Source organism: Martes martes, assembly GCF_963455335.1.
Source record: "Martes martes genome assembly, chromosome: 12".
Taxonomy (NCBI): domain Eukaryota; kingdom Metazoa; phylum Chordata; class Mammalia; order Carnivora; family Mustelidae; genus Martes; species Martes martes.
The window spans coordinates 10,891,952-10,913,973 of record NC_137900.1 but is presented as its reverse complement, the minus strand read 5'-3'; the positions used below and the strand labels follow the sequence as shown (position 1 = coordinate 10,913,973).

Below are 22,022 nucleotides of genomic sequence, written 5' to 3'. Positions count from 1 at the left end.
CTCTCATCTTGGAGGCTTCAGTAGATCCACAGCCCATTCATCATCCTCACACATGCTGTGGGGCTTTCTGGGCCCAGGTACCTTGCACCGCAGGGCGCTCCAGCTTCTCAGCCGTCAATCTCTCGCACTAAGACCTTTGTTTGAGGATGGGGGCGCGCACATGCACACGCACACACGGGCGCATGCGCGGACACACGGACGGGCGCATGCGTACACATACGCGCGCACGCGCACAGAGCAGCCCTCAAAAATCCGAGGCCAGCTGGCAAACAGGTGGCCGGGCTCTTCCGCCGCCTGAGGGGGGAAAACTATGAGGCAACTGTTTTACACCGTTCGACAGCGTTTCTTGGTGGGATTGAGCTCCGGCCTCCCATGGAGGAGTTACCTTGTACTTTCTGTGCAGTTTATGCTCAAGACCTGGTACTGGCGCTGCCACTCGAATTCAGACTTCCCCTGAGCGGCCCCTCCCCCCGCCCCCCCGCACTTTCCATTTCTAATGACCCTGAAGCAAAAACGTGGTTGACAGAACGAGGAAGTTCGGGGACCGATGGGGTTAGGAAGCACTGCTCTGACTTGCAGAGACCGAGCACGCCGCCGCTTGTGAGGCAGGACCCCCGCGTGGAGGACGCCAGAGGCGCGGGCCAGGCGTGGAGGCCCGGGGCCGCGCACCTGCCGAGGAGGCCGTGTGGTTCGGGTAAGAGCCCGGTTTTATTCAGCAAGTCCGCGTGAGGTTTGCGTTGCGCTGCATGACCTACCCTGTGTTTTAAACACCGCCTCCCCCCGACCCCGCGCCCCGTCTTTGAGTAACACGGAGTTTCCGGAAAGGTGGATGTACGTTTCTTGGGGCTTTATGCCTCTCATATTGCTATTTGGGAGGCATTGGCCCTGGTTACTTTAGAATTGACGTCTGGATTAGACCAGGCTCCGGGGTGGTCCTTCTCCAGCATTTTTACCAAAGGGCCCGTGGAATTGTGCTCCTGGCTTCCATGAAAGAACGCGTAAGAAACACGTCTGGCGGGGGCCTGGCTGGCTCAGTGGGTGGAGCGTATGACGTTGATCTCGGGGCTGTGAGTTCAAGCTCCAGGTTGGGTGTAGAGATTACTTGAAATCTTTAGGGGCGCCTCGGTGGTTGGGTTAATGAAGCGGCTGCCTGCAGCTCAGGTTGCGATCCCAGGGTCCTAGGATCCAGCCGCATCGGGCTCCCTGCTCACCCGGAAGCCTGCTCCTACCTCTCCCTCTCCCCCTGCTTTTGCTTCCTCTCTCACTGTGTCTCTGTCAAATAAATTAAATCTTAAATAAAATAAATCTTTAGGAAAAGAAAAGGAAAGAAACAGACCTCCAAAGTCCTCTTTGCAAACAAGTGGCCATGGGTGCATGACACAATGTGAAACCCTGCAGAATAAAGAGTGGATATAGGGGGAGAATTCCAGAACAATTCCCCCACGTCCTTATGGACATTTTGAGTTAAATCAGGTAGCAGTCATCTTGTGCCCTACATGGGCCTTTGGAAAGCAGAGGAGCCCAGACAATGTGTATAGTGAACACTACCTTCATTTGTGCCTTTGTCTTTCCTATTCTGACATTCTTCTCTCTTCTTTCCTCATTTGTCTAGGGCCCGTTTTTTCCTTAATTACAATCCACATATATCACAGACAGCCTTAATTCCTTTCCAGAACAGAGTATTAATGAAAAATGGGTGGGGTAGGCACTAGTGGTCCCGTCGGACATACTGTGGGACCTTAGGGGGAACAGAGGTCCTACTGGTCTGCACCACTTAATGTGCCGCAAAACAAATGCTAGAGCCAGATGACAGCCCAGCTCCTGATGAAAAGCCCCCTTTCCCTTCCCTGGCTTTGCAGAAAAGCTCATTCAGGTAGTTCAAGGACACAGGCAAACTAACTCATCTTATAGCCAGTGTATCTGTTTCCATCCATAAAAGGGGACTTTTATTTACCAATAACACAGATTTGAGTCAGTGTCTTCAGGACTGCTCAGAAATTCATCGTGCTGTACTAAATGGTTTATAAATTATAGCACCAAGATTGATAAAGACACAGTCAAGGACATATTACCAATACAACGCTGTTTTGAAAAAGCTGAATTTATAACAACTTAAAGCTAAACACCTTTGTAGAAATTCACATTATAAAAGACTCTTAATGGAAAGCAAGACTCTTCTCCTTTCCTAAATTCAGTGTACTTTTAATTCATACAAGTCTAAATTCCTAGGCTGTCTTGTTTAACTTCTAAACATATTTCAACCTTTAAAGAGTGAATGTGGGAGTATAAATTGACGCAACTTTTCTAGGAAGCAATCTGGCAGTAAACATTAAGAGCCTCAAAAATGTTTCTTATGCTTTTGCTCAGTAATTCTACTTTTGAGCAACTACCTGCAGAAATTAAAATGCTGTTCATTGATGTACAGAAATGGATTACACACAGAGGTACATTTCACGTAAAAGAGACAAAAAACTGGAAACAATCCAAACTACCAAAGATAGCAGAATCGTCTAGTTATGAAGTCACAGGATGTACTATTCTGCAGTTACTAGCAATGATGCATACCTGAGTTTTAACTATCTGTGAGAAACGCTCATGATAAATGTTAAATAGAAAAGTTAGGGGCGCCTGGGTGGCTCAGTGGGTTAAGCCTCTGCCTTCGGCTCAGGTCATGATCTCAGCGTCCTGGGATCGAGCCCCTCATCAGGCTCTCTGCTCAGCAGGGAGCCTGCTCCCCCTCTCTGCCTACTTGTGATTTCTCTCTCTGTGTGTCAAATAAATAAATAAATAAATAATTTTTTTTAAAAAAGGAAGAAAAGTTAGAAAACAGGCGCCTCAGTGGTCAGTTGGTTAAGCATTTGACTTTTGATTTTGGCTCAGGTCGTGATCTCTGGGTTGTGGGGATCAGCCCACATGGTGCTCCACGCTCAGCAGGGAGTCTGCTTGTCTCTCCGGCACACACACCCCCCCCACCCCACGCTCACCCTCTCTCTCTCTCTCTCTCTCATGAATAAAATCCTTTAAAAAAAAAAAAAAGAAAACTGCAAATATAGTATTTGCACATACAGACATCCTAATTATAACACATATAGACATCCACAAATATGTACTCCAAGGAAATGCACTAAAATTGTCTGAATGATGAGATGATGGTAAGTTTCATTTTCTTTTCCACATGGGTCTCCATTTTCATGTTCAGCAATGAGTGTGTTCTCATTTCATGACCACTAATTGAAATAAAAGTTGCTTTTAGAAGTAGAAACTAGTGGAGAAATCTCCCACAAAGCAAATTGATTGCAATATCCTCCTTTTTATTAAATTATAAAACTTGTCAATACACGCACTTTTAGAAATACAGTTTTTCCAAGTATCTGCTTTTGTGGAGCACATGGTTTTAAAGAAACAAAAAATTTCTATACCAGTTTCTTGGTCTTCAAGCTACTGAGCACTGGTAGCTGGACTACCAAGTATAGCTACTATATATACAGTCAGATTTTATTGAAAATATTACAAAGACAAATGCCTTGAAAAGATGAAACAGTGCAGAGAAAACCATAGCTATTAAGCTGATATAAAACTTTAGTCAAAATGTTTTTAGTCCATTATGGCTTTGCATAAAGCTTCAAAGGAAGAAAATTTAAGACACTTCTCATCAAAGGCACTTAGAATTGTAATAAAATACTTCTTTGAATTTAGTTTGAGTCCAACAGTATTTTAATTTCTTTTCCACATTCCGTCTCATTGAAACAGTCCTCGAAGGCAGATATTAATGAGGGAAAATAGTTATCACTTCTTAATATACATGTTTAAAATATGCAAACAGAATTAATACAGATTTTGGTCCACTGAGAAAGGTAACAGTATCAGACTGTAGTGTTTTTCTTAATTCTGAGCAAAAAGCCATAAACTCCCAAGACCCAGTTCCACAAACAGAGCCTTCAGTTCTTAATCTGCACTGGCTGCCCCCTGGGCTCCCCTTGAGGAAATGGGAGTTGAGGTCCCACATCTCCACAGTGTAGTTATACTAGAAAGAACCATCCTGTGGCTCAGTGGGGCCGCTGCTCTGAGGTCGTGGCAGCAGAGAGAAGAGTCAATTCGCAGTTATCTATAATTCTGTGTCCCGGTACCGGGAAGGCTGGCCGTAATAGCCGCGCTTTGAGTGTTCTGACAGCTGCTGGCGGTATTCCTCCTCTTCGGCATCACTGCCGTAACTTCCTCTGGGATCCTGATAGAGTCTGGAAGGACCTTTCTGGGGCTCAGGTGGCCTGGAACTAACAAAGTGAGAGTGTTAAATGCATCCCACAGCTCATCCAGGGCTTCTGACTGCCCTGTGGAAATGCAGCCATGTGCCCGGACTGATCACAAATCTCTGAGACACATGCCACGCTTTGCTGACAGACCAGGGCCACTTTTGGCCCTGCTTCAGGTTCATCGTGTGGGAGTAACAGGTTAAGGCCAGTGCCGACTGGGGCAGTGAGTGAGGAAGCCAGCCCTGTGCTCCCTGACCTAAGAATTCCCCTATTGGACCGAGGGTGTCTTCCCACCTGTGTCTTTGGCTACAAGTTCACCCAGCAGAGTGATTTCTAGTTTCAGTCAACTAGGGGCCACCTGGTTGGCCATGGTTCAGTTGTTAAGAAATTTGCCTCTAGTTTTCTATTGCTATAAAACTAGACTCTAGCTTCCAGTCATATTGGCCACAAGAAAATGTGACTTTTTTTTTCTATCCTTGGAAGCAGGAACAATCCAGTATAAAAACACTGCCATAATTCCTGATGCTTATGTAGCATTTTAAATATAAAGCATCTTACCAACACTGGTCAACTGACTGTCACCTTCCCTTAAGACCTCAGTTCAGGGGTGCCTGGGTGGCTCAGTGGGTTAAAGCCTCTGCCTTCGGCTCAGGTCATGATCCCAGGGTCCTGGGATCGAGCCCCGCATCAGGCTCTCTGCTCAGCAGGGAGACTGCTTCCCTTCCTCTCTCTGCCTGCCTCTCTGCCTACTTGTAATCTGCCTGTCAAATAAATAAATAAAATCTTTAAAAAAAAAAAAAAAGACCTCAGTTCAGCACAAGGGGCCTGACTTTGCTTCGTGTTGCAAAGGAATTAAGGAGCTTGACTAAGAATCCGAATATATTAGTGACAAAACAATTAGTGTCTAAACCCAGGAATTTTGCTCATGTGCTATCTCAATACAACGTAACATATCTGTGCTTCGGTGTGACAAAGGGGACTAATTTGAAATGTCAGTGATTACACTTTGTCGGTTTTAGCACATAAGCAAAATTACTAGGAAATTTTGAGTGTATAATGTTTATAATTAAATTTGACTGAATATGGAGGTCTCTGAGTGGCACAGTTGTGTCCGACTCTTGGTTTCCGCTCAGGGTCCTGGGATTGAGTGCGCTCAGTGAGGAGTTTGCTTGAAATTCTGTCTCCCTTTCCCTCTGGCTCCTCCTGCTTGTGCTCTCACTCTCTCTAAAATAAATAAATCTTTAAACTTTATTTTGACTGAATAAATAAGGGAAATAGTTGGGCAGGGAAAAAAAGTCTTCTTGTTCCACTGAGATATAGGTGAAGAAATTCTTTCTTAGGAGTCCAAATCTTAGACCAGCCCCCTTTCTAGACTTAATCCTGCTGAGCAGCCCTTACCTTGTGTGCTGGGAAAGGCCAGGGTCTGGCTTGTGTGTTTTGATTGGAACTGCATAGATATCAGGATGTTTCTGAGCAATTTCAATCTGTGGTAATTAAGGGGGGGAAAAAAGAACAAAAAGGAAAGAATGAATGATTGCTGGGTGGCTCACTGGTTTCTTGTTGATTCCCTTTTCCAATCCCATTTTAAGTAGAGGAGAAAAAATAAAAGCAACTCTCTAGTTTTTATGGTTGTATGCGATGGCCTAGTATTACATATCAAATAAGAAAAATGTTTAAAAGCAAGGAAATTCTGCCACATGCTACAACAAAGACAAATACCATGTGATTAAATGGCTCCTAAGTAGTCAAATTCATGAAGACAGAAAGTACAGTGATTACCAGAAACAGAGGAAAGGGTAATGGGGAGTTTCAGTGAGAAGAGATGAACAAGTTCTGGAAATAGATGGTGGTGATGATGGCAGAACATTGTAAATATACTTAATGCCATGAACACTTAAAAAAATAGTTAAAATGGGAAAAAATGGTTAAAATGATAACTGTTATATGTATTTTACCACCAAAACAAAAGAAAAATGCTCAGAAGCATTTGCTGCACTGTTGCTGTAACAGACTTAAATGAAAAAAAAACCTCCCATATTCACTGGGCAGAATATGTTCCATGAGTCTTTACTTACATTCTTCTTTGACTTTTGAAAGGTTAGATGTGCATATGGTACAAAAATTCAAACAGTATCAAAAAGTACAATCTATGGGCCTTTCATTTTAGCATCCAAGGTTTGCTTGGTTTCTATGGCAAATCTGGGAGCAAATTAAAATTCAGTTACCAAACAAATACAATAAATGTTTTCATGAGAACTAACTTCAGAGAGGCACTGATTCTCTTGTCACAGTTCCCCATTCCCGAACCTGATAGAAAGTTCTGAGGTATGAAAAGAATCTTTTTCACCTATACTGTTAGGCTTTCTTGAGGAGAAGAAAAAGGGACACAGTGATAGCTGGCAATCTGGAAATAACATAAACATAGCATGTGCCTGTGGTATCAGGCATGTGAACATCCTTTTCATGTCTGTACCAGTGAAAAGAAAAGGACTGCAAATCATTATATGAAATGAAACTTAACATTTTTACTGTTGACATACTAAGGTAATCTACTGGTTTAAAAATAATTACCCTTGCATTCTGTGCTTCTTGGAGCTCTTGCATTCTCTGTAATCTTGCCTTATGATCCATCTTCTCAAATATTTTTACTTTGCCTAGGACAGACTTGGGAGTGCCTTCTTGTTCCTCACTGCCCTCTCCCACCTCTTCACTCTCTGGGGGAGGGACAGGAGTGGAGGGCTTCAAGATAGACCTCCCCAAGGCAGGTTTTGCTGCAACAGGAGGGGGACAGCCTTTGGTAGATGCCCCGGAAACTTCATTACCAGCAATGGCTGAGGGGTTTGACTTATATTCATGGGATCTGGAGAAGTCAAAGGATTCTTCTCTGTTCTGGTTCTTGGCCTGCAGAGAACAATGACCAAATTTTTACCTTGGGCTTTCAGTTTATGTTCAGATCTGTATTAGTGATTTAATACACACTCCCATTTCCTGATCAGTTTCCAGAGGTAGTCAACAAATACCATTCTGACAAGAAATCAAATACTGCAGGACAAACAGCCACTGGCTGGGCATCCTGAGCCCTACCCTGCTTCCTACCAAAAAATATTAAGAGCACTAGGAAACCAGGAGGGTGTTGGGGAGGGGCTGGGAGGCCTATGGGTGTAGAGGCAGATCAGACCTACTTTTGTACTAGAGGAGATTAAGATCAGTATCTTGAAGAAGACCTCAGAACAAGTCAGGGGGGTTAGGATTGAAGAGTGGGATCCTGAGTTCATATACCAAGGGTGCATGCCCTACCCCAGAGGGAAGGTCTCTGTCCAGCCATGAACGAGACTGGAGCAGGAAGGGCAGCATATAATGCTAATGGCCACTTTTCCTTCATACTTCAATCCTAGGCCTGTTTGTACATTTCCAGTGATATATCTTATGAGGCCACTGTTTCTGACAGATTACATAATCACTGATTACTTTCTTCCTATCTAAAGTATTGAGTTAAACGGAGAAATTTTATTGGGTTATTAGGGAAAGCCTATATTTATACAGATTTTATTCAGAAAGGGGGTAAAAAAATCATGACATATACCATGTGTTCTTATTGATTCTGATAATGATTTAAAAATAAATTAAGCTTTCCTGATAATGAGAGGCATCATAAACAGTGGTGGTGATTGTTTTCTTTAGTAAATAAATCATCAATTAGGGATTTTCTATATCTACATCTATATCTATATCTAAATCAGATTATGGGCAGAAAACTTTAACTGAAAAAGAAAAACAGATTCTGAGATCAGTGCTTCTGGACATTTGGTATTTGTCCAACTTTTATTCTTGATACACAGAAATTTTTGAAATAAAAAACAAAATAATGAATGAATGAATAAGTGAATAAATAAATAAAATACCAACAGTTCTAAAACCGTATGTTCTCCTAAAACTGCCCTTCCTTCTTTTTACCCTTCTCTAATTTTGGGGTTCACCCCACAAACCAAAAGACACATCTTAGTAACAAAAGAGCCAAAAACATAACACCATCTCATTGTGTGCTCTTCCTGGCTATGCAGGAAGCTGTCTGGGTATCTGCTTATTCTTTCTCCCCATTGTGGGCTTCCCAGCCACGTACCTTAGGCGGCTCTGGCTTGAATGCTGGGGGTGGGCTACTCTCCCTAAGTTGATCTCTGCTAGCAGCCCTCCTCATCTGAGCTCGTGGCTCTGGGCTGGGTTTCCTTATGCTCTACAAGACATAAAGGTTCATTCACAACAAGAAGATCCCAGCAAAGAGAAGAGAACGCTCATCTGCTTTGCTAGAGTTCTGCCAAGTTGCAAGATGTTCCGAAGTTGAGGTTCATAACTTGCACAAATCGGGATACTGACCCAGTGCTTCTTTACTGAAAAGGCAGATAGGTACTAGCATATTCCCATTAGCAAATGCTTAAGATATATATTTTTTTAACTATCATCCATTGTAGTAGTCTCTTCCTTTAAAATAATCCCCCCTCAAGTTCTCCTAAAGTCTAAAATCTCTTTTATCACTTCAAGCTGTTGATATTTTTAAGCATTAGCTCATCTACACCTTTAGACATTAGCAAGTTAATTTATTCCTTAAAACTTGTCCACTGGTATATACTAAATTTTTGGCCTTGGTGGGTTTTATCCCCCCTTCAACTTATTTTTTTTGTACTTTCATTTCATAAAGAATAAAACCATTCACCAAAATGAGCTGACTTGTTAAAGAGAAGTCCACAAGAACAACTATTCAAATATACAAATAACCTCATCTACATTATCCCAATGCTCTCTGAGGTGGAGCTAATAACTGGTCCTAACTTAGTGCCTGTTGACACGATCTATAGGATCACAGAAGCTGTCTATTCACTGGTGGATGCACAGTACACATGATCAGATGTATATTTGATCATAAACTCAATTAAAAAATTGAAGTACAAAAGAGAAGGAAACTGATGGGGAAATACTCAGGAGTTTTGGCAAGATTAGAAAGGTTAAAGGTAGGATGGATAAGAAAAAGCAAGGATACCTAAAAGTACAAAGAGACCTAATCAAAGGTTACAAGTAAATACCACAAAATTATATTTAAAAATAAGGTTCCACTTGTAATTTAGACAGCTGGCACATAAAGCTGTTTAAGTGTATCCATCATGCTCGAGAACATCAGTGAGAGTGCTTATCACTCAACCTCTCCCAGCACTTAGTTCCTGTCTGGCTTTCCCATGGACCACAAATGCTATCGTACAGGCATCAACTTGGAATCAGAAACCCCCTAGAAGTCCTCTGTTCCAACTCTTAGGAATACCTTCCACAGCACCCTAAATAAACAGTTATCCAGAAGAATTCAAGTGAAACAGGAGAACCTCCTTTTCCTGCTCATGGCCTCACAGCCTGTGGCCTGCCTCACCTCACCTCCTCATGCTGCACCGGCTCCGAGGAGCGGGTGATGGAAGACACCAGTGGCTCCTCAGCTGGCTCATCCAGCTCATTGTCAGTGTAGGCGCCTCCTTCGCCGTCGGTGTCTTCAAAGTCACTGATGAGGCGGCTGTCGCAACTCAGATAGTCTGCGCCCATGGCAGTTAAGTAGGACATGCGGTCTTCAGGGTCATCATCCATCCCTTCCATCTAGAGGAATTTGTTTCGGAGGGTCAGTGGGGTCGTCATGGCTCCTGGGAGTGGGGACTCAAGAAAATTCCCAAGGGCACAGCCAAGTGACTGAAACTTTGACATGTTCTAGAAAGGGAAGTCATCTTTATTTTCCTTAAATCACTTGGCTTGAGATTACTATGTTAATTTTTTGTGCAGGGATTCAAATTAGGAACCTCCACCCTATCTACCTTACCACCATCCTATATCCCACTACTGAGCCATGCTTCCTCAAATTGTTATGCTTCTCTTCAAGAATTTGGGCTCCTTTCCAGCTTTTTCTGCTAATGCTTGTCTCTTATAATAAATGTACACTGCCTGGTACTACACACCTCTCCATTCCTCCATAAGATTCTCAAATCCTTGAGGAAGGAAGCTATGTCCTGTTCAACCTGTTCACATAAAGGGAGTTAGCACAGAACCTCAGCAGGCTGTAAGCACTCAGAAGATGCTAGACGCCTTGACTAAATATGCAGTTTCCAAAGGGCAAGACAAGGACTCAACAATCTAATTGGTAACTGAGTCACTTTCGCAACAGAATCATCCTCTGATATCTCACAAACTAGTTCAATCCAGCTGACTACGGAATACTAGCACCAAAGCCTTAGAACCACAGGAGATTGGTATAATCTCTTTGCTTCCTCCCTTCAGCAGAACTGTGGGTAAACTACCTGCATGAATGAGAAGCTCGCCAGTTTTAGAAGCCTACACAAGGTTCTGAGCATTCTCTTACCAACCTACTCGAATTCCACATTCCTAGGACACATCCTCCTCCAGTCTTCTAAGCAAATGATTCCAGCTTTTCCTTTTTTAAAATTAATTTTTAAATACCTTCTCCATGACCCTCGTCCTCACCTCTCCCTTCCATGCTGACTTTCCCGTATCCTCAGTAAGCTGTGGAGCTCAGCACAAGATCTTGTAAGCTCTGATTAGTGTGCTTGGAATACAACACTAGTTACTACGTTAAAAGTAAAAGGGAAGTGAATGTAGGGTCACGTACATTACATTCTACTTTTCTTTGAAAAGTCTTAGAGAATTTATAAAATTCCAAACTTGATTAGCACATACACTGGAATCACTTCAAATGGCCATGATGTTCTACATTCACTACCCTCCTGAGAAAAGATTCAGAACATGGACTCTCACCTCATAGTGGAGTATCTATGCCACATACCTTTCCTTCAGAGACCCAAACTGCTTCTCCTTGCTGATGCTGAATTGTGTCCTTCAAGCTGCCAAACCAGCTATCATTGGCTGAATTTAGGTTGATAGTAGCTTCAGAAATGTAAACAAAAGGTTTGCATCAATTTCCAGAGCAATGTTTATTAAAACTGCCACTTCACATAATTTTACTCATTTGTCATATTTGAATTAAAACTTTGGCAAATGCAAGAGAAAGTACACACATATTTGAACAATAAATCCCTTTAGTTGAATGTAATTAAAACCATTACTGGTCTAGCTGTTGGGAGTTTACATTACAGATGAATGTTATAAAGCTAAAAATGAGTTACTTTTATTTCAGAATATCTATTTTTCAGAAAAGCTACCTTTAAAAGATATGTTTGGGTTTTTTTTAAAGATTTTATTTATTTGAGAGAGAGAGTGAGAGAGACCATGAGAGGGGAGAAGGTCAGAGGGAGTAGCAGACTTCCTGCAGAGCTGGGAGCCTGCTGGGGGACTTGGTCCCAGGACTCCAGAATCATGACCTGAGCCAAAGGCAGTCGCTTAACCAGCTGAGCCACCCAGGTGCCCCAAAAGGTATGTTTTTAACAACCGTGTTTTTAGGAGCAAAGAAAACACATCTAGAATAAATACAAAAGTACTGTATTTTAAAGATCGTTACCTACGCGTGTATGTTATAAATAGGAAAAACATACACAAATTTACTGTTGATATCTTCAAAAAAATACTAAAGGTAACATTTAAGTGTATGTAATTTTGATAGGCTTAAATATTTTAGAATACATATTTAGACTAAACTCTACAAGGAATATATATTTTCTATTCAGAATGAAATATACCTTATATAACTACTATGCATCAAGCAAGCACTTTTCCAAACACCTTACATGGATGAGCTCATTTCTTGATTACCCAAATTTTACAAAGTAGGTATCACTATTGTCTCCATTTTACAGAAGAGAAATTGACTCTTAAGACTCCACATTCACAAAAACCCAGTTTATTATAGACTACTCTCTCCTGTATATTTGGAGAAATTACCTGTCAGTTTCACCATTTCATCCCAGTGGTAAATAGTGCGTGTCTTTTAACAAGAAAAGCCAGTGACAATAAAACAAGAGTCCAGTGTGGACATACATTCATCTACTCCCTCCCTCCCCAAGTCCGACAGGTAGATGGTGAGCGGCACTCAACTCGAAGAGCTATCATTACCCGCAGGATGTTCTATACATACAGTCCCCTCATGCTGCTCCAACAAAACTGCATGACCAAAAACTTGATTTAACCCTTTTAAACCCTGAATTACACCATATTTAAATATATAGCTACTGCACATATTCAGTTACTAAACATGCTACATTCTTAGATTATTTTACTTTTATAAGGAATACTAGCTAGTTCATTTCAGGAACTTAAGAAATTCTATTATGTGAAATTTTAAACATACACAAAGTAGAGAGAACATGTCTACATTACCCACCTTCAAAAACTATCAACTCTTGGCCAGTCTTATCGACATCCCCACCCACTCTCCTCACCAACGATTATGTAAGCAAATACTAGGCATCATATTTGGTCATCCATAAACACATATTAGGTCCATCCATGAATATTTTACTTAGTATACATTTCTATAAGATAGACAGCTCTTTATTTTTAAATATAATCACAGTGTCATTTATTATCCTGAAAATGGGAGTAATAAATCCTTAATAATACAGAGTGTTCAAGCTTCTATTTTGGGGATCTTTTTAAATAATGAAACCAAGTTCCTATCACTCTGTTAGTGTACACATGCATGGTAAACAGAGAACAATGATAGAATCTAGATAGAGATGTGGGTGTTAGATGGTGCACTGGGTTCAGTCACTGGCCTTTAGTTCCACACAAAAATTTGAACCCATCAAAGTGACCAATTTTTGCATGTCATGGATCTCTATGATCATTTTCAATCAAAATTAAATCTACAAATGCCATGAGTCTAATACCATTTTAGGATTAGTTTCTTTTCTAGGAGTCATGAATAGGATTTCAGATTACTCTTCTTTGTTCAGATTATTTTCTTATTTCTTCCATTCTTCAATTCTCTATTTCCCGCTGTGGAGCAAAGAGACAACATTTTAAATTTCACTTACCTGTGAAAAGATGTGCACAAGTTTTTTTAAGCTTGTTGGCTTGATCATATAACTTCCGAGAACTTTTGTTGGATGTTGGATTCAACCTCTGTCTCATGGTTTTGACACCTTGTCTAGAGTCTGGGTTGAAAAAAATCACAATCGGGAACCACTGAGTGTAATTCAACAGGTCCACGGCTTTAGGAGTCACGTCCAATAGTGCATGCTTATCCTGTTAGAAATGGGGCAAAGTTACGTCAACAAGTATATAAAGTCACAGGGCAGCAAAGAGTTTGTCTTAAGTAAAGGCTACATCAGGTAAAACTTGCCAATTTACATCAAAAAGCAGAAAACGTTTTCCTTCATACTATGCCCACTTCTGAGAAAATGAATGAACAGGTTATTTGGTATAATGTCGAGAACTCTGAAAAAACCAATACATCACTGCCATTGAACATCGACCGGTTTCAACACCGACTGGCTGCCAACAGCTTATGTTTATATTAACTTCTTTATCATTAACATTTAATGGTTATTAAAATACAGATTCTATTCCAGAAGGGACTGCGGCAAACTGTGACATAGTTCTTTCCAACAACATGACTTTTGGATGAACTTCCTCACCTGTTCAATAATTTGCCGCACAGTATTTAACCGCACTACTCCACTGGATTTCTCAGATCCTGCATCTTTTGGTTCTGTTTCTGCAAAAGCAAAAAACAAAGAGCTAATTAATATTTTTAGAAATCAGGACCAAAGACTCCAACCCAGCATCAGCAATGACAGGACATCTGACATCAGGAGGCTCTGAAGAGAGATCATGAGAAGGACACACACTACCTCTCTAACTGAAACCTAATCACGAGGAAGGTCGCAGTCTGACAGGTGAGACAGGGGTTTGGACTCTGCAAGACAGCAAGTCAGGAAATAAAGTAGAAGAAAGGAGGATTCTAGAAAGACATAAACAGATTATATAGATAAACAGACTATATACTAAATAGTATTACCATATCTTTGTTAAATTTGTTATGTGATGTAGTGTGGTTATATAGAAGAATGTCCTTGTGCTGAGGAGATTTACATGGGTAAAAAATGGCAGTGGAGGTATAAGGCAAACTTTTTGACAGGTGACAGTGACTTCATGTGAAGGGTATGTGGGTATTCATTATTTTTTCATTTTTCTTATATATTACTATTTTTCAAAATAAAAATTGGGAGAGAAAAAATCATCAACAGACTTACTAGCAGTTTGGAACAGGTCCGGTAACTCATTTGCCAACTTTTCCAGTGCTATATCTGCTATGGGGCCAAATAAGACCACAGGTCTCTTGAAACCAGCTGAAATGAGACAAGAAAGGCCATGGAAACACATCTCCTCGGCTACTAAAGATACGAAGCGGAAGTATTTTATAGGCCAATGATAACATGGCTAAATGAAAGAAATTGTGTTCTCCCTCCCCCATTTCATCCCTGTTCTTTTCTGAAGAATACACCTCACTCCTCTCCCCAGGATCAGAAATAAACTTTGCTACAAATAGTATATATAAACTTCTGAATGGTAGTATTAACAGAAATAACTGAACACATGGAAATACACCTGCATGTAGGAGTTTGCACAATTCACTTTTCTGAAAGTTATTACTGCATGTATGAATATGATTGCAACTCTACAGCCTGGCTTTGGCTTAAGTAGTATGGGAAGTTTGAACCTGACTATTGCAGTCTGAAAATGAAGAAAACAGGCTCAGAGCCCAGTCAGATCATTTCCTGACCCCACTTGGCTTCCTTACCTTCTCGCAGCAAAACCCTCTCATAAGCCGGAAACTTGGTGCTAACCGACACAACAGCTGTTAGATCTTCACGACTCTTCCTTAAGTTTTTCTTCACACCAGATCTCTGGCCACGCATTCTCCAGAAATCTGCTCTGTCCCCAGCATTGTCTCTCTGGGCATTCTGAACACTGGCCATTTGTTCAGCTCTGAGAGAAGAAACCACAGGTAGTAAATCTCTAAAGCCAGAAAATGCACAACTGAAGTTAAAATTAACCAAAACCAGTCAGTGAGGTTTATGAACTTGAGGTTTATGAACTTGGATTAGAGAAGATGCAGCTTCACAGTGGAAGAAGTTTCACAGAGTGGGAAAAGTGCAGACTTTCTTCACCCAGTGGAAGCAGAGAAAGGCTGGGTGCACATCAAATCTACCAGAAACAGCTCAGTAACAAATACAATTATTAACCTGGCTCATTTTGGTAGGCTGGTATATAGTAAACATAACCAAAATCCCTGCCAAAGTACATTATCTTTCTTACTTCCCCCCATCAGCCAACCGATAAATGTTAACTGGAGTGCATAAGCCTCTCTCAAGCATGAGGGCCAGACAGTGGACAAGGGCAGCTTGTCGGAGAGCCGTGCTGATGCGCTTCAGCCACTCTGGCATCTGCTCAGACACGCCATAGGACTGTTTAAACACCAGCCAGGCGCAACAACCAACTACGTGATGTGAACTAAATACAGCAAACCAGCTGGTGGCTATCTCCCAGTCCCTGGCCACTTCTCATGAACCAGAAGTAGGTGATGGGAGAGGACACGAAGACAAATGATGAAGTCATGTGGGGCTTCCTCTCTGAGCAGGGAACGGACTGTAATTGATTTTGACGGGGGAGGGGGGTGGTGGTGGGGAAGCTTAAGAGAGGTGTGTGGGAGTACGGGATCTCAGATACCTGCTTTTGTTGGGGATTAAGCCTTTCTCCAATTCGTTTCCGATCCTCACAGCCAGCCAGTGGCCCAGCTTGCCATCGTACAGCGTATCTACAACTCGGAAGACCTCCCCCCTGGTGAAGGCGAGGCTCTGTGGGGTTTCCTTCTCACATTCAAAGTGGCTTCTTATAAAAAAGGAATCCCCTCTGCCACAAGCCAGGATGTCTCTATACACTGAAAAACAAAAGCATTCTTGTATGTTGCAATCTGCTTAGCCAGAGGTCTTTTCTTGAAGAGTTACCAGCTGCTTCTATTTCTAATCCCCCCTTTCACTTCTCTTCATTTAGTAAACTCAGTGGACAGGCCCTGTGGGAATCAGGGCTCAAATAGGAAGAAGGACAATCATGAGTTGCTGTGATGGTTAATTTTGTGTGTCAACTTGACTGGGCCACAGGGTGCCCAGATTTTGGCCAAACATTATTCTGTGTGTATAACTGAGGGTATTATGGAATGAGATTAACACTGAAATGGGGAGACTGAATAAAAGAGATTGTGTTCCCTCACGTGGCAGGCCTCATCCAATCAGATGAAGGCTGGGAAGAACAGAAAGGGGAACCCTTCTCCAAGTAAGAAAAAAGGAAGTCTTCCTGCCTTAGAACTAGGACATCGGCTTTCTTTCTGCCTTCACACTCAGATGGAAACATCAGGTCTTCCTGGGTTGTGAGCTTGCCAGCCTTCGGCCTGTGACTGCACTATCAGCTTTTCCAGTTGTCAGGCCTCCAGTCTTGGACTAGAACCAAATCATCGGTTCTCCTGGGTCTCTAACCTGCCAACTCACCCTGCAGTCCTTGGGACTTGCCAATCCATAATTACATGAGACAATTCCTTATAATAAACCTCTATTTATATACACACACGCCCTCTATGGATTCTGTTTCTCTAGAGAACCCTAATACTTGCCAGTCAGCCTCCGAAGCTGACTGGGAAGATGCTGTCAACCCCCATTTTATAGATGAGAACAGTGAGGCTTGCAAGGGGGCAGCAACCTGTCAGATTGGTAAGCGTTAATGTGGAAGCTGACCCAAAGACATGGCCCATTGAATCTTTCACCTGGAAAAGTCAGTAAAACTCCAGACAATACTTAAGGATAGAGAACTATTCAGAAAAGCAGCTTTATTCCAAATTAACACAACTGGTAGAACTGTTTCAATTGGTACACAGAAAGCATTTCTATAGAACATTAAGTGATACCCAAATTTTCTCCACAAAACTGTAACCCAGAAATTGATTGTGAAGATATACTTCAAATTTTTAACACCCAAATTTACCTATTCTAGTCCCAAGATACTGCTCTCATCCTTCCCCTCACTCCCCAAATTAAACTAATGACCAGATTTGCTCACCATCAGCTCGGCTCTGAGCTAAAATGGTTACCATTTCACCCTTGGGGATTTCCAGCAGGTAGAGAACGGCATCTTCCCGAACTAGCCCTCTGAAATCCTGTGTGTTCACCTGATAGGAAGGTCAAACAGAAAAATAAAACAAAACAAACAACAAAAAGAGAAAAGAAATGTTCTTAAAAAGATGCCACATAAGTTTTTAAATCTTTTTTTTTTTTTTAAGATTTTATTTATTTGAGAAAGAATGAGAGAGACTGCATGAGTAGGGAGGTTCAGAGGGAGAAGCAGACTCCCCGCTGAGCCGGGACCCTGATGTGGGTCTCAACTGGGACTCCAGGATCATGACCTGAGCTGAAGGCAGTCGCTTAAACAACTGAGCCACCCAGGCGCTGCATCTGTTAGTTTTTATCCAGGCCTGCCGAAAGCAAAACCCAGATGTAAAAAAGTCTTTAGTGTCCCAACTCAAGCCCTCCCAGTACCTGCTATGGGCCTGGGCTGTGCACGTTATCACCACACCTTTCTGTCTCCCCACACTGTCAACTGTCCCTTAGAAATATGCCATTCCATCAAGGATTTGTCACTGAATCATATTAAAATTTGTTGTTATGCTTGTGTCTATCTCTTCTTGAGTTTCCCACGAGGTGGTCAGGGAGGTAATATACAATCATGAAATTTAACTATAATGCTATATATAGGGAGTGGTGGAGTCTTATGGCAAACAGACATGCTGGCCCAGCTTAGGGTGTTAACACTTTAAATTGATTCAAAGAAAAGCCTGAAAATAAAAATCCAATTCTACCTCTCTCCTATAGCTTCTCTCACCTAAAAGGTTTTTGACATGTATTTATGAAATTGAAGAGGATTAGCCTTATAAGGGGAAAGCATTAGCCTAATACATAGGCTTATATATTTAAGCTTCTGGCACACACTTATTTCTGGCAAGAAGCCACAACATTTATCCCCCACTGACCAAAGAGGGAACGCGGTAAACAGCTTTTGAAGGATGTTAGAAAGCAAGTAAAATTGAAATGGGGCAAAAAGAAAAAAGACATTTTGGAATCTTTGTTCAGTACCTTTAAAACCACTTTAAAACAGAATTATAAATAAGTATAAAAATTATTTTAAAGTACCTGATATTTTAATGATATAAAAGCAAAAAGAAGACAAAAAATTCCTATGAAATTTTTTTTTGTCATTGAGGACTGTAGAATCCTTTATCACTGAAAAATGTCAATAATTGAGCCTAATTTAAGGTTGGAATTTGTGATTAAGTAAAAACAGGCATTAGGTTGACACTTAGTTGATGCTTTTGAAATAAACTAATTTGCTAAAGCGATCTCATTAGCTTTTCCTTTGAAACAATATTTAGCATTTGAGGTATATGTCATTCCCATCTCTCTATTCCCCCAGTTAGGGATCATCACACTTTAGAATCTAATCCTTTCCTATGCCATTTATCTACCTATACCTGTATCTGTGTATGGCCACATGTTTTCATATGCCCTGTATGTGCTTTTATTTAAGTAAGACAAGGCCATAGGGCTTGAGGGAAGATGGTGAGGGTCCCTCTGTCCATCCTATGGTCACACGGGATGGACCTTCCATCAAGCCAAAAATACAGTGGTCAAAATTAAGTCACACGTAGTAACTACATTTAAAAACTTAGGAGTGTCTCTTTTCCACCCCACAAAAGTTTCTGAAAGAAAAATAAGAACCATACCAGGTAAATAATATGCAGAGACAGTCAAGCCAAGCATGAAAACACACAGACCCCTGTTACTGGTAAAGCGTATATCCTGCCACAGCACATGAGTGCCATCTCTCTGCTTGTTAAGCTGCCACCTTTCCAAAGGAAAAGCTGCACTTAAAAAACCCTCAACAGAAAAAAGTGATTAGTAAATGTACAGAGCTCACCACATACATCCAATTTGGCCATGAAAAGGAACATCGAAACAAGTTACAGTTAAAAAGATCAGGACAGCAGCACCTGGGTAGCTTAGTCGGTTAAGCGTCTGCCTTCAGCTCAGGTCCTGATCTCAAGGTCCTGGGATAGAGTCCCACATCAGGCTCCCTGCTCAGCAGGGAACTGCTTCTCCCTCTCCCTCGCTCTACCTCTCCCCACCCCTTGCTCGCCCTCTCTCTGTCTCACATAAATAAATAAATAAAATCTTAAAAAAAAAAAAAAAAAAGCCAGGACAGCACTTTGATACTGGAAGGTTAGGTTGTACGGTCCTCTCCAAGAAATATCCTCTTTCATTATCTGTTTAGTAGTCTAAGGGGGGAGGGCCCGCCTTGTCTGCTGTGATCCTGTAAAGGACTCAGTATCAGCAACAGCTTTTGACTGTACAGCAGCTTCTCTGCCCCAGTAGGCGAACTCAATCTTTTTTACCCCTTTGTAGAACTGAGGACTCCTTTAACAGAAAATTTATTCACACCCAAGAACCAGAACCATCTACTGTCTGACTTTCAAATGGGATTACTGGGGAGGAAAGGAAAAAAAAAAGCTAGTTCCCATATTTTTTTCCTTGTCTTTCACCAGGATAACAACAGGATATTAGACACTTTCTTAAGTATAAACATTGCATACCATGAATTGTACCCATGGAAATGACTCTCCCAGTCTTTAACAGCTAACAGAGGTTTGTTTGTCAAGCCCAGAGGTGAATTCACTATTTTTTTCATGGAAATTCAGAAAATCTCTCTTCCCCCAGGACATAAAAATATTTTATCCTTGAACCTTCATGAGCAAAGAAAGGCTTCTAAATTCCTGACTTCATATACCCCACACTAGTCAGGAAATAATGCTTTTTCTTCTTTGGCATCAGCTCAAGAGTAAATTGCTATGAGTTGGCACTCTGATGGGATTCTTATCAGGAGCACTTGGTAAGTGGTATTTCCTGGGATCATGTGGTACCACGAGGTTCACTCAGATATACTTAGTCTTCTAGGACCATGACCAGAGCCAAAGAGGGTCTAGAATGTCAGTGGAAAGCTTCAGCAAAGCTCATGATCAAGGTTTGCCCTTCATCTGCTCCAGAAATGAAATCTGAACTACTGCAATGAGGCCAAGAGCCAAGAAGGAAGAGGAGCACCTACTTTTGTGCTCTGTTGCCTGCTTCCTGAGAAACTGTGTGGTTTTTTTCCTCCCCTCTCCTTTGAACTGAGATGCTTGTACCAGACCTCCTAATAACTCATAAAAAATGCAAGTTTACAGAAGCAGAAATTCCGGTAAAGACAGTTCCCTAGGAACTGTGTGTATTTGTATATAGTCACAAGATACTTGACATTCTTGACGTTTATTCATAAGTCAATGGACAATATATGTATCTCATGAAATGTCAAAGCTGAGTTTTTTGGTTTTTTTTTTTTAAGATATTAATTATTTGAAATAGAGCAAGAGAGAGAGGACAAGGAGGACAGAGGGGCAGCAGGAGAGGGAGAATGAGGCTCCCTGCTGTGCAGGAGCCTGACAAGGGGCTTGATCCCAGGACCCCAAGATCATGATCTGAGCCAAAGGCAGACACTTAACTGACTGAGCCACCCGGGCGCCCCTGTTTACTATTTTTTAAAACCGATGGATTATATAAACATACATATAGTAATCTTAAAAGGATCAATATTTGATTAACTGTTCCTGGTCAGTTTTAGATGTAATCAACATATTGAGTGGCAGCAACTCGTTATTTTCCAATGGTGAGAAGAACAGACCTTGACTTTCCTACTTTATGCCAGAAACTGCTATTACCCATTCTAATCTTCCCAGGGTCCCTACAAGGCAGGTATTCTCATCCCCATTAAACAGATAGAGAAACCTGAGTCGCAGGGTTGAATAAGGGTCACAGAACTAATGAGAGGCTGGGACTGGATTCAAGTCTAAAGATCTAAGCCAAAACCCACCTTTGTTCAAGTACAGCACATGGCCTTAAGAGTGACAACCAGACAGGGAATCAACAAAAAACAAACTTTAGCAAGATCGTTTGACTCAGAGATCTGCCTCCCAGACCTTAAGTTAGAATCTCATTTTGTTAAGCAAACTAATAAAAATCTTGGCAAGGGGGTACCTGGGTGGCTCAGTTGTTAAGCATCTGCCTCGGCTTGCGTCATGATCCCAGGGTCCTGGGATTGAGGCCCACATCAGGCTCCCTGCTCATCAGGAAGCCTGCTTCTTCTCCCTCTCCCACACTCCCTGCTTGTATTCCTCTCCCACTGTGTCTCTGTCAAATAAATAAAATCTTTAAAAAAAAAAAAATCTTTGCAAGGATCTTGAACACTGTAAATTCCCACAGACATAGGGATGAGTTTTGAGTTCCAGGACTGGGAAAACAGTTCAAGGGAAACAGACCTTACACTTGGCATCAACCTGCAACTGGGTCTATTTTCACAAGCTAGACTACTTCCCCTTCCCTTTCATAAGGACCCAGAAAACCCCACTCTTTCTCAGTAATGTCTAGAACAGGGATGGTCTTTCCTACCTTTAGAATCTGGTCCCCTTCTTGAAGGCCTTCTTGCTCTGCCGAGGTACCCTCCTGAATGCCAGCCACAAATATCCCAACGTCATTGCCACCAGCCAACCGGAGGCCCACGCTGTCTCCCTTCTTAAACCTCACCATTTTGGTGTTGGGACTGCAGTGATTTCAGTTTTAGAAAAGAAAGATGGGAGATTTGTCTTTGTAAAGGGGGAACCAACATTAGCAGTGAAAGAGTTAATTTCTTCTATCTGTAGAAAGA

General features: G+C 41.6%; 1 protein-coding gene across 3 annotated transcripts in view; it reads right to left on the bottom strand.

Annotated features, from left to right (window-relative positions):
- Positions 1-3,290: 3,290 nt before the first annotated feature.
- TJP2 (tight junction protein 2) overlaps positions 3,291-22,022 on the bottom strand; it is an 88,569-nt gene continuing 69,837 nt past the window's right edge. For 2 of the 3 annotated variants that reach the window (XM_080819862.1, XM_080819861.1), the window contains exons 11-23: positions 21,767-21,917; positions 17,298-17,406; positions 15,918-16,128; positions 14,989-15,176; positions 14,441-14,536; positions 13,823-13,902; positions 13,220-13,430; positions 11,074-11,174; positions 9,666-9,878; positions 8,371-8,481; positions 6,822-7,151; positions 5,649-5,734; positions 3,291-4,271 (exon numbers count right to left, since the gene is read on the bottom strand). In XM_080819862.1, the coding sequence (XP_080675988.1) occupies positions 4,106-4,271; positions 5,649-5,734; positions 6,822-7,151; positions 8,371-8,481; positions 9,666-9,878; positions 11,074-11,174; positions 13,220-13,430; positions 13,823-13,902; positions 14,441-14,536; positions 14,989-15,176; positions 15,918-16,128; positions 17,298-17,406; positions 21,767-21,917 (2,053 nt within the window). In that variant the 3' untranslated portion in view covers positions 3,291-4,105. The remainder of the gene's footprint in view (positions 4,272-5,648; positions 5,735-6,821; positions 7,152-8,370; positions 8,482-9,665; positions 9,879-11,073; positions 11,175-13,219; positions 13,431-13,822; positions 13,903-14,440; positions 14,537-14,988; positions 15,177-15,917; positions 16,129-17,297; positions 17,407-21,766; positions 21,918-22,022) is intronic. The other variant, XM_080819863.1, reaches the window with a different exon arrangement.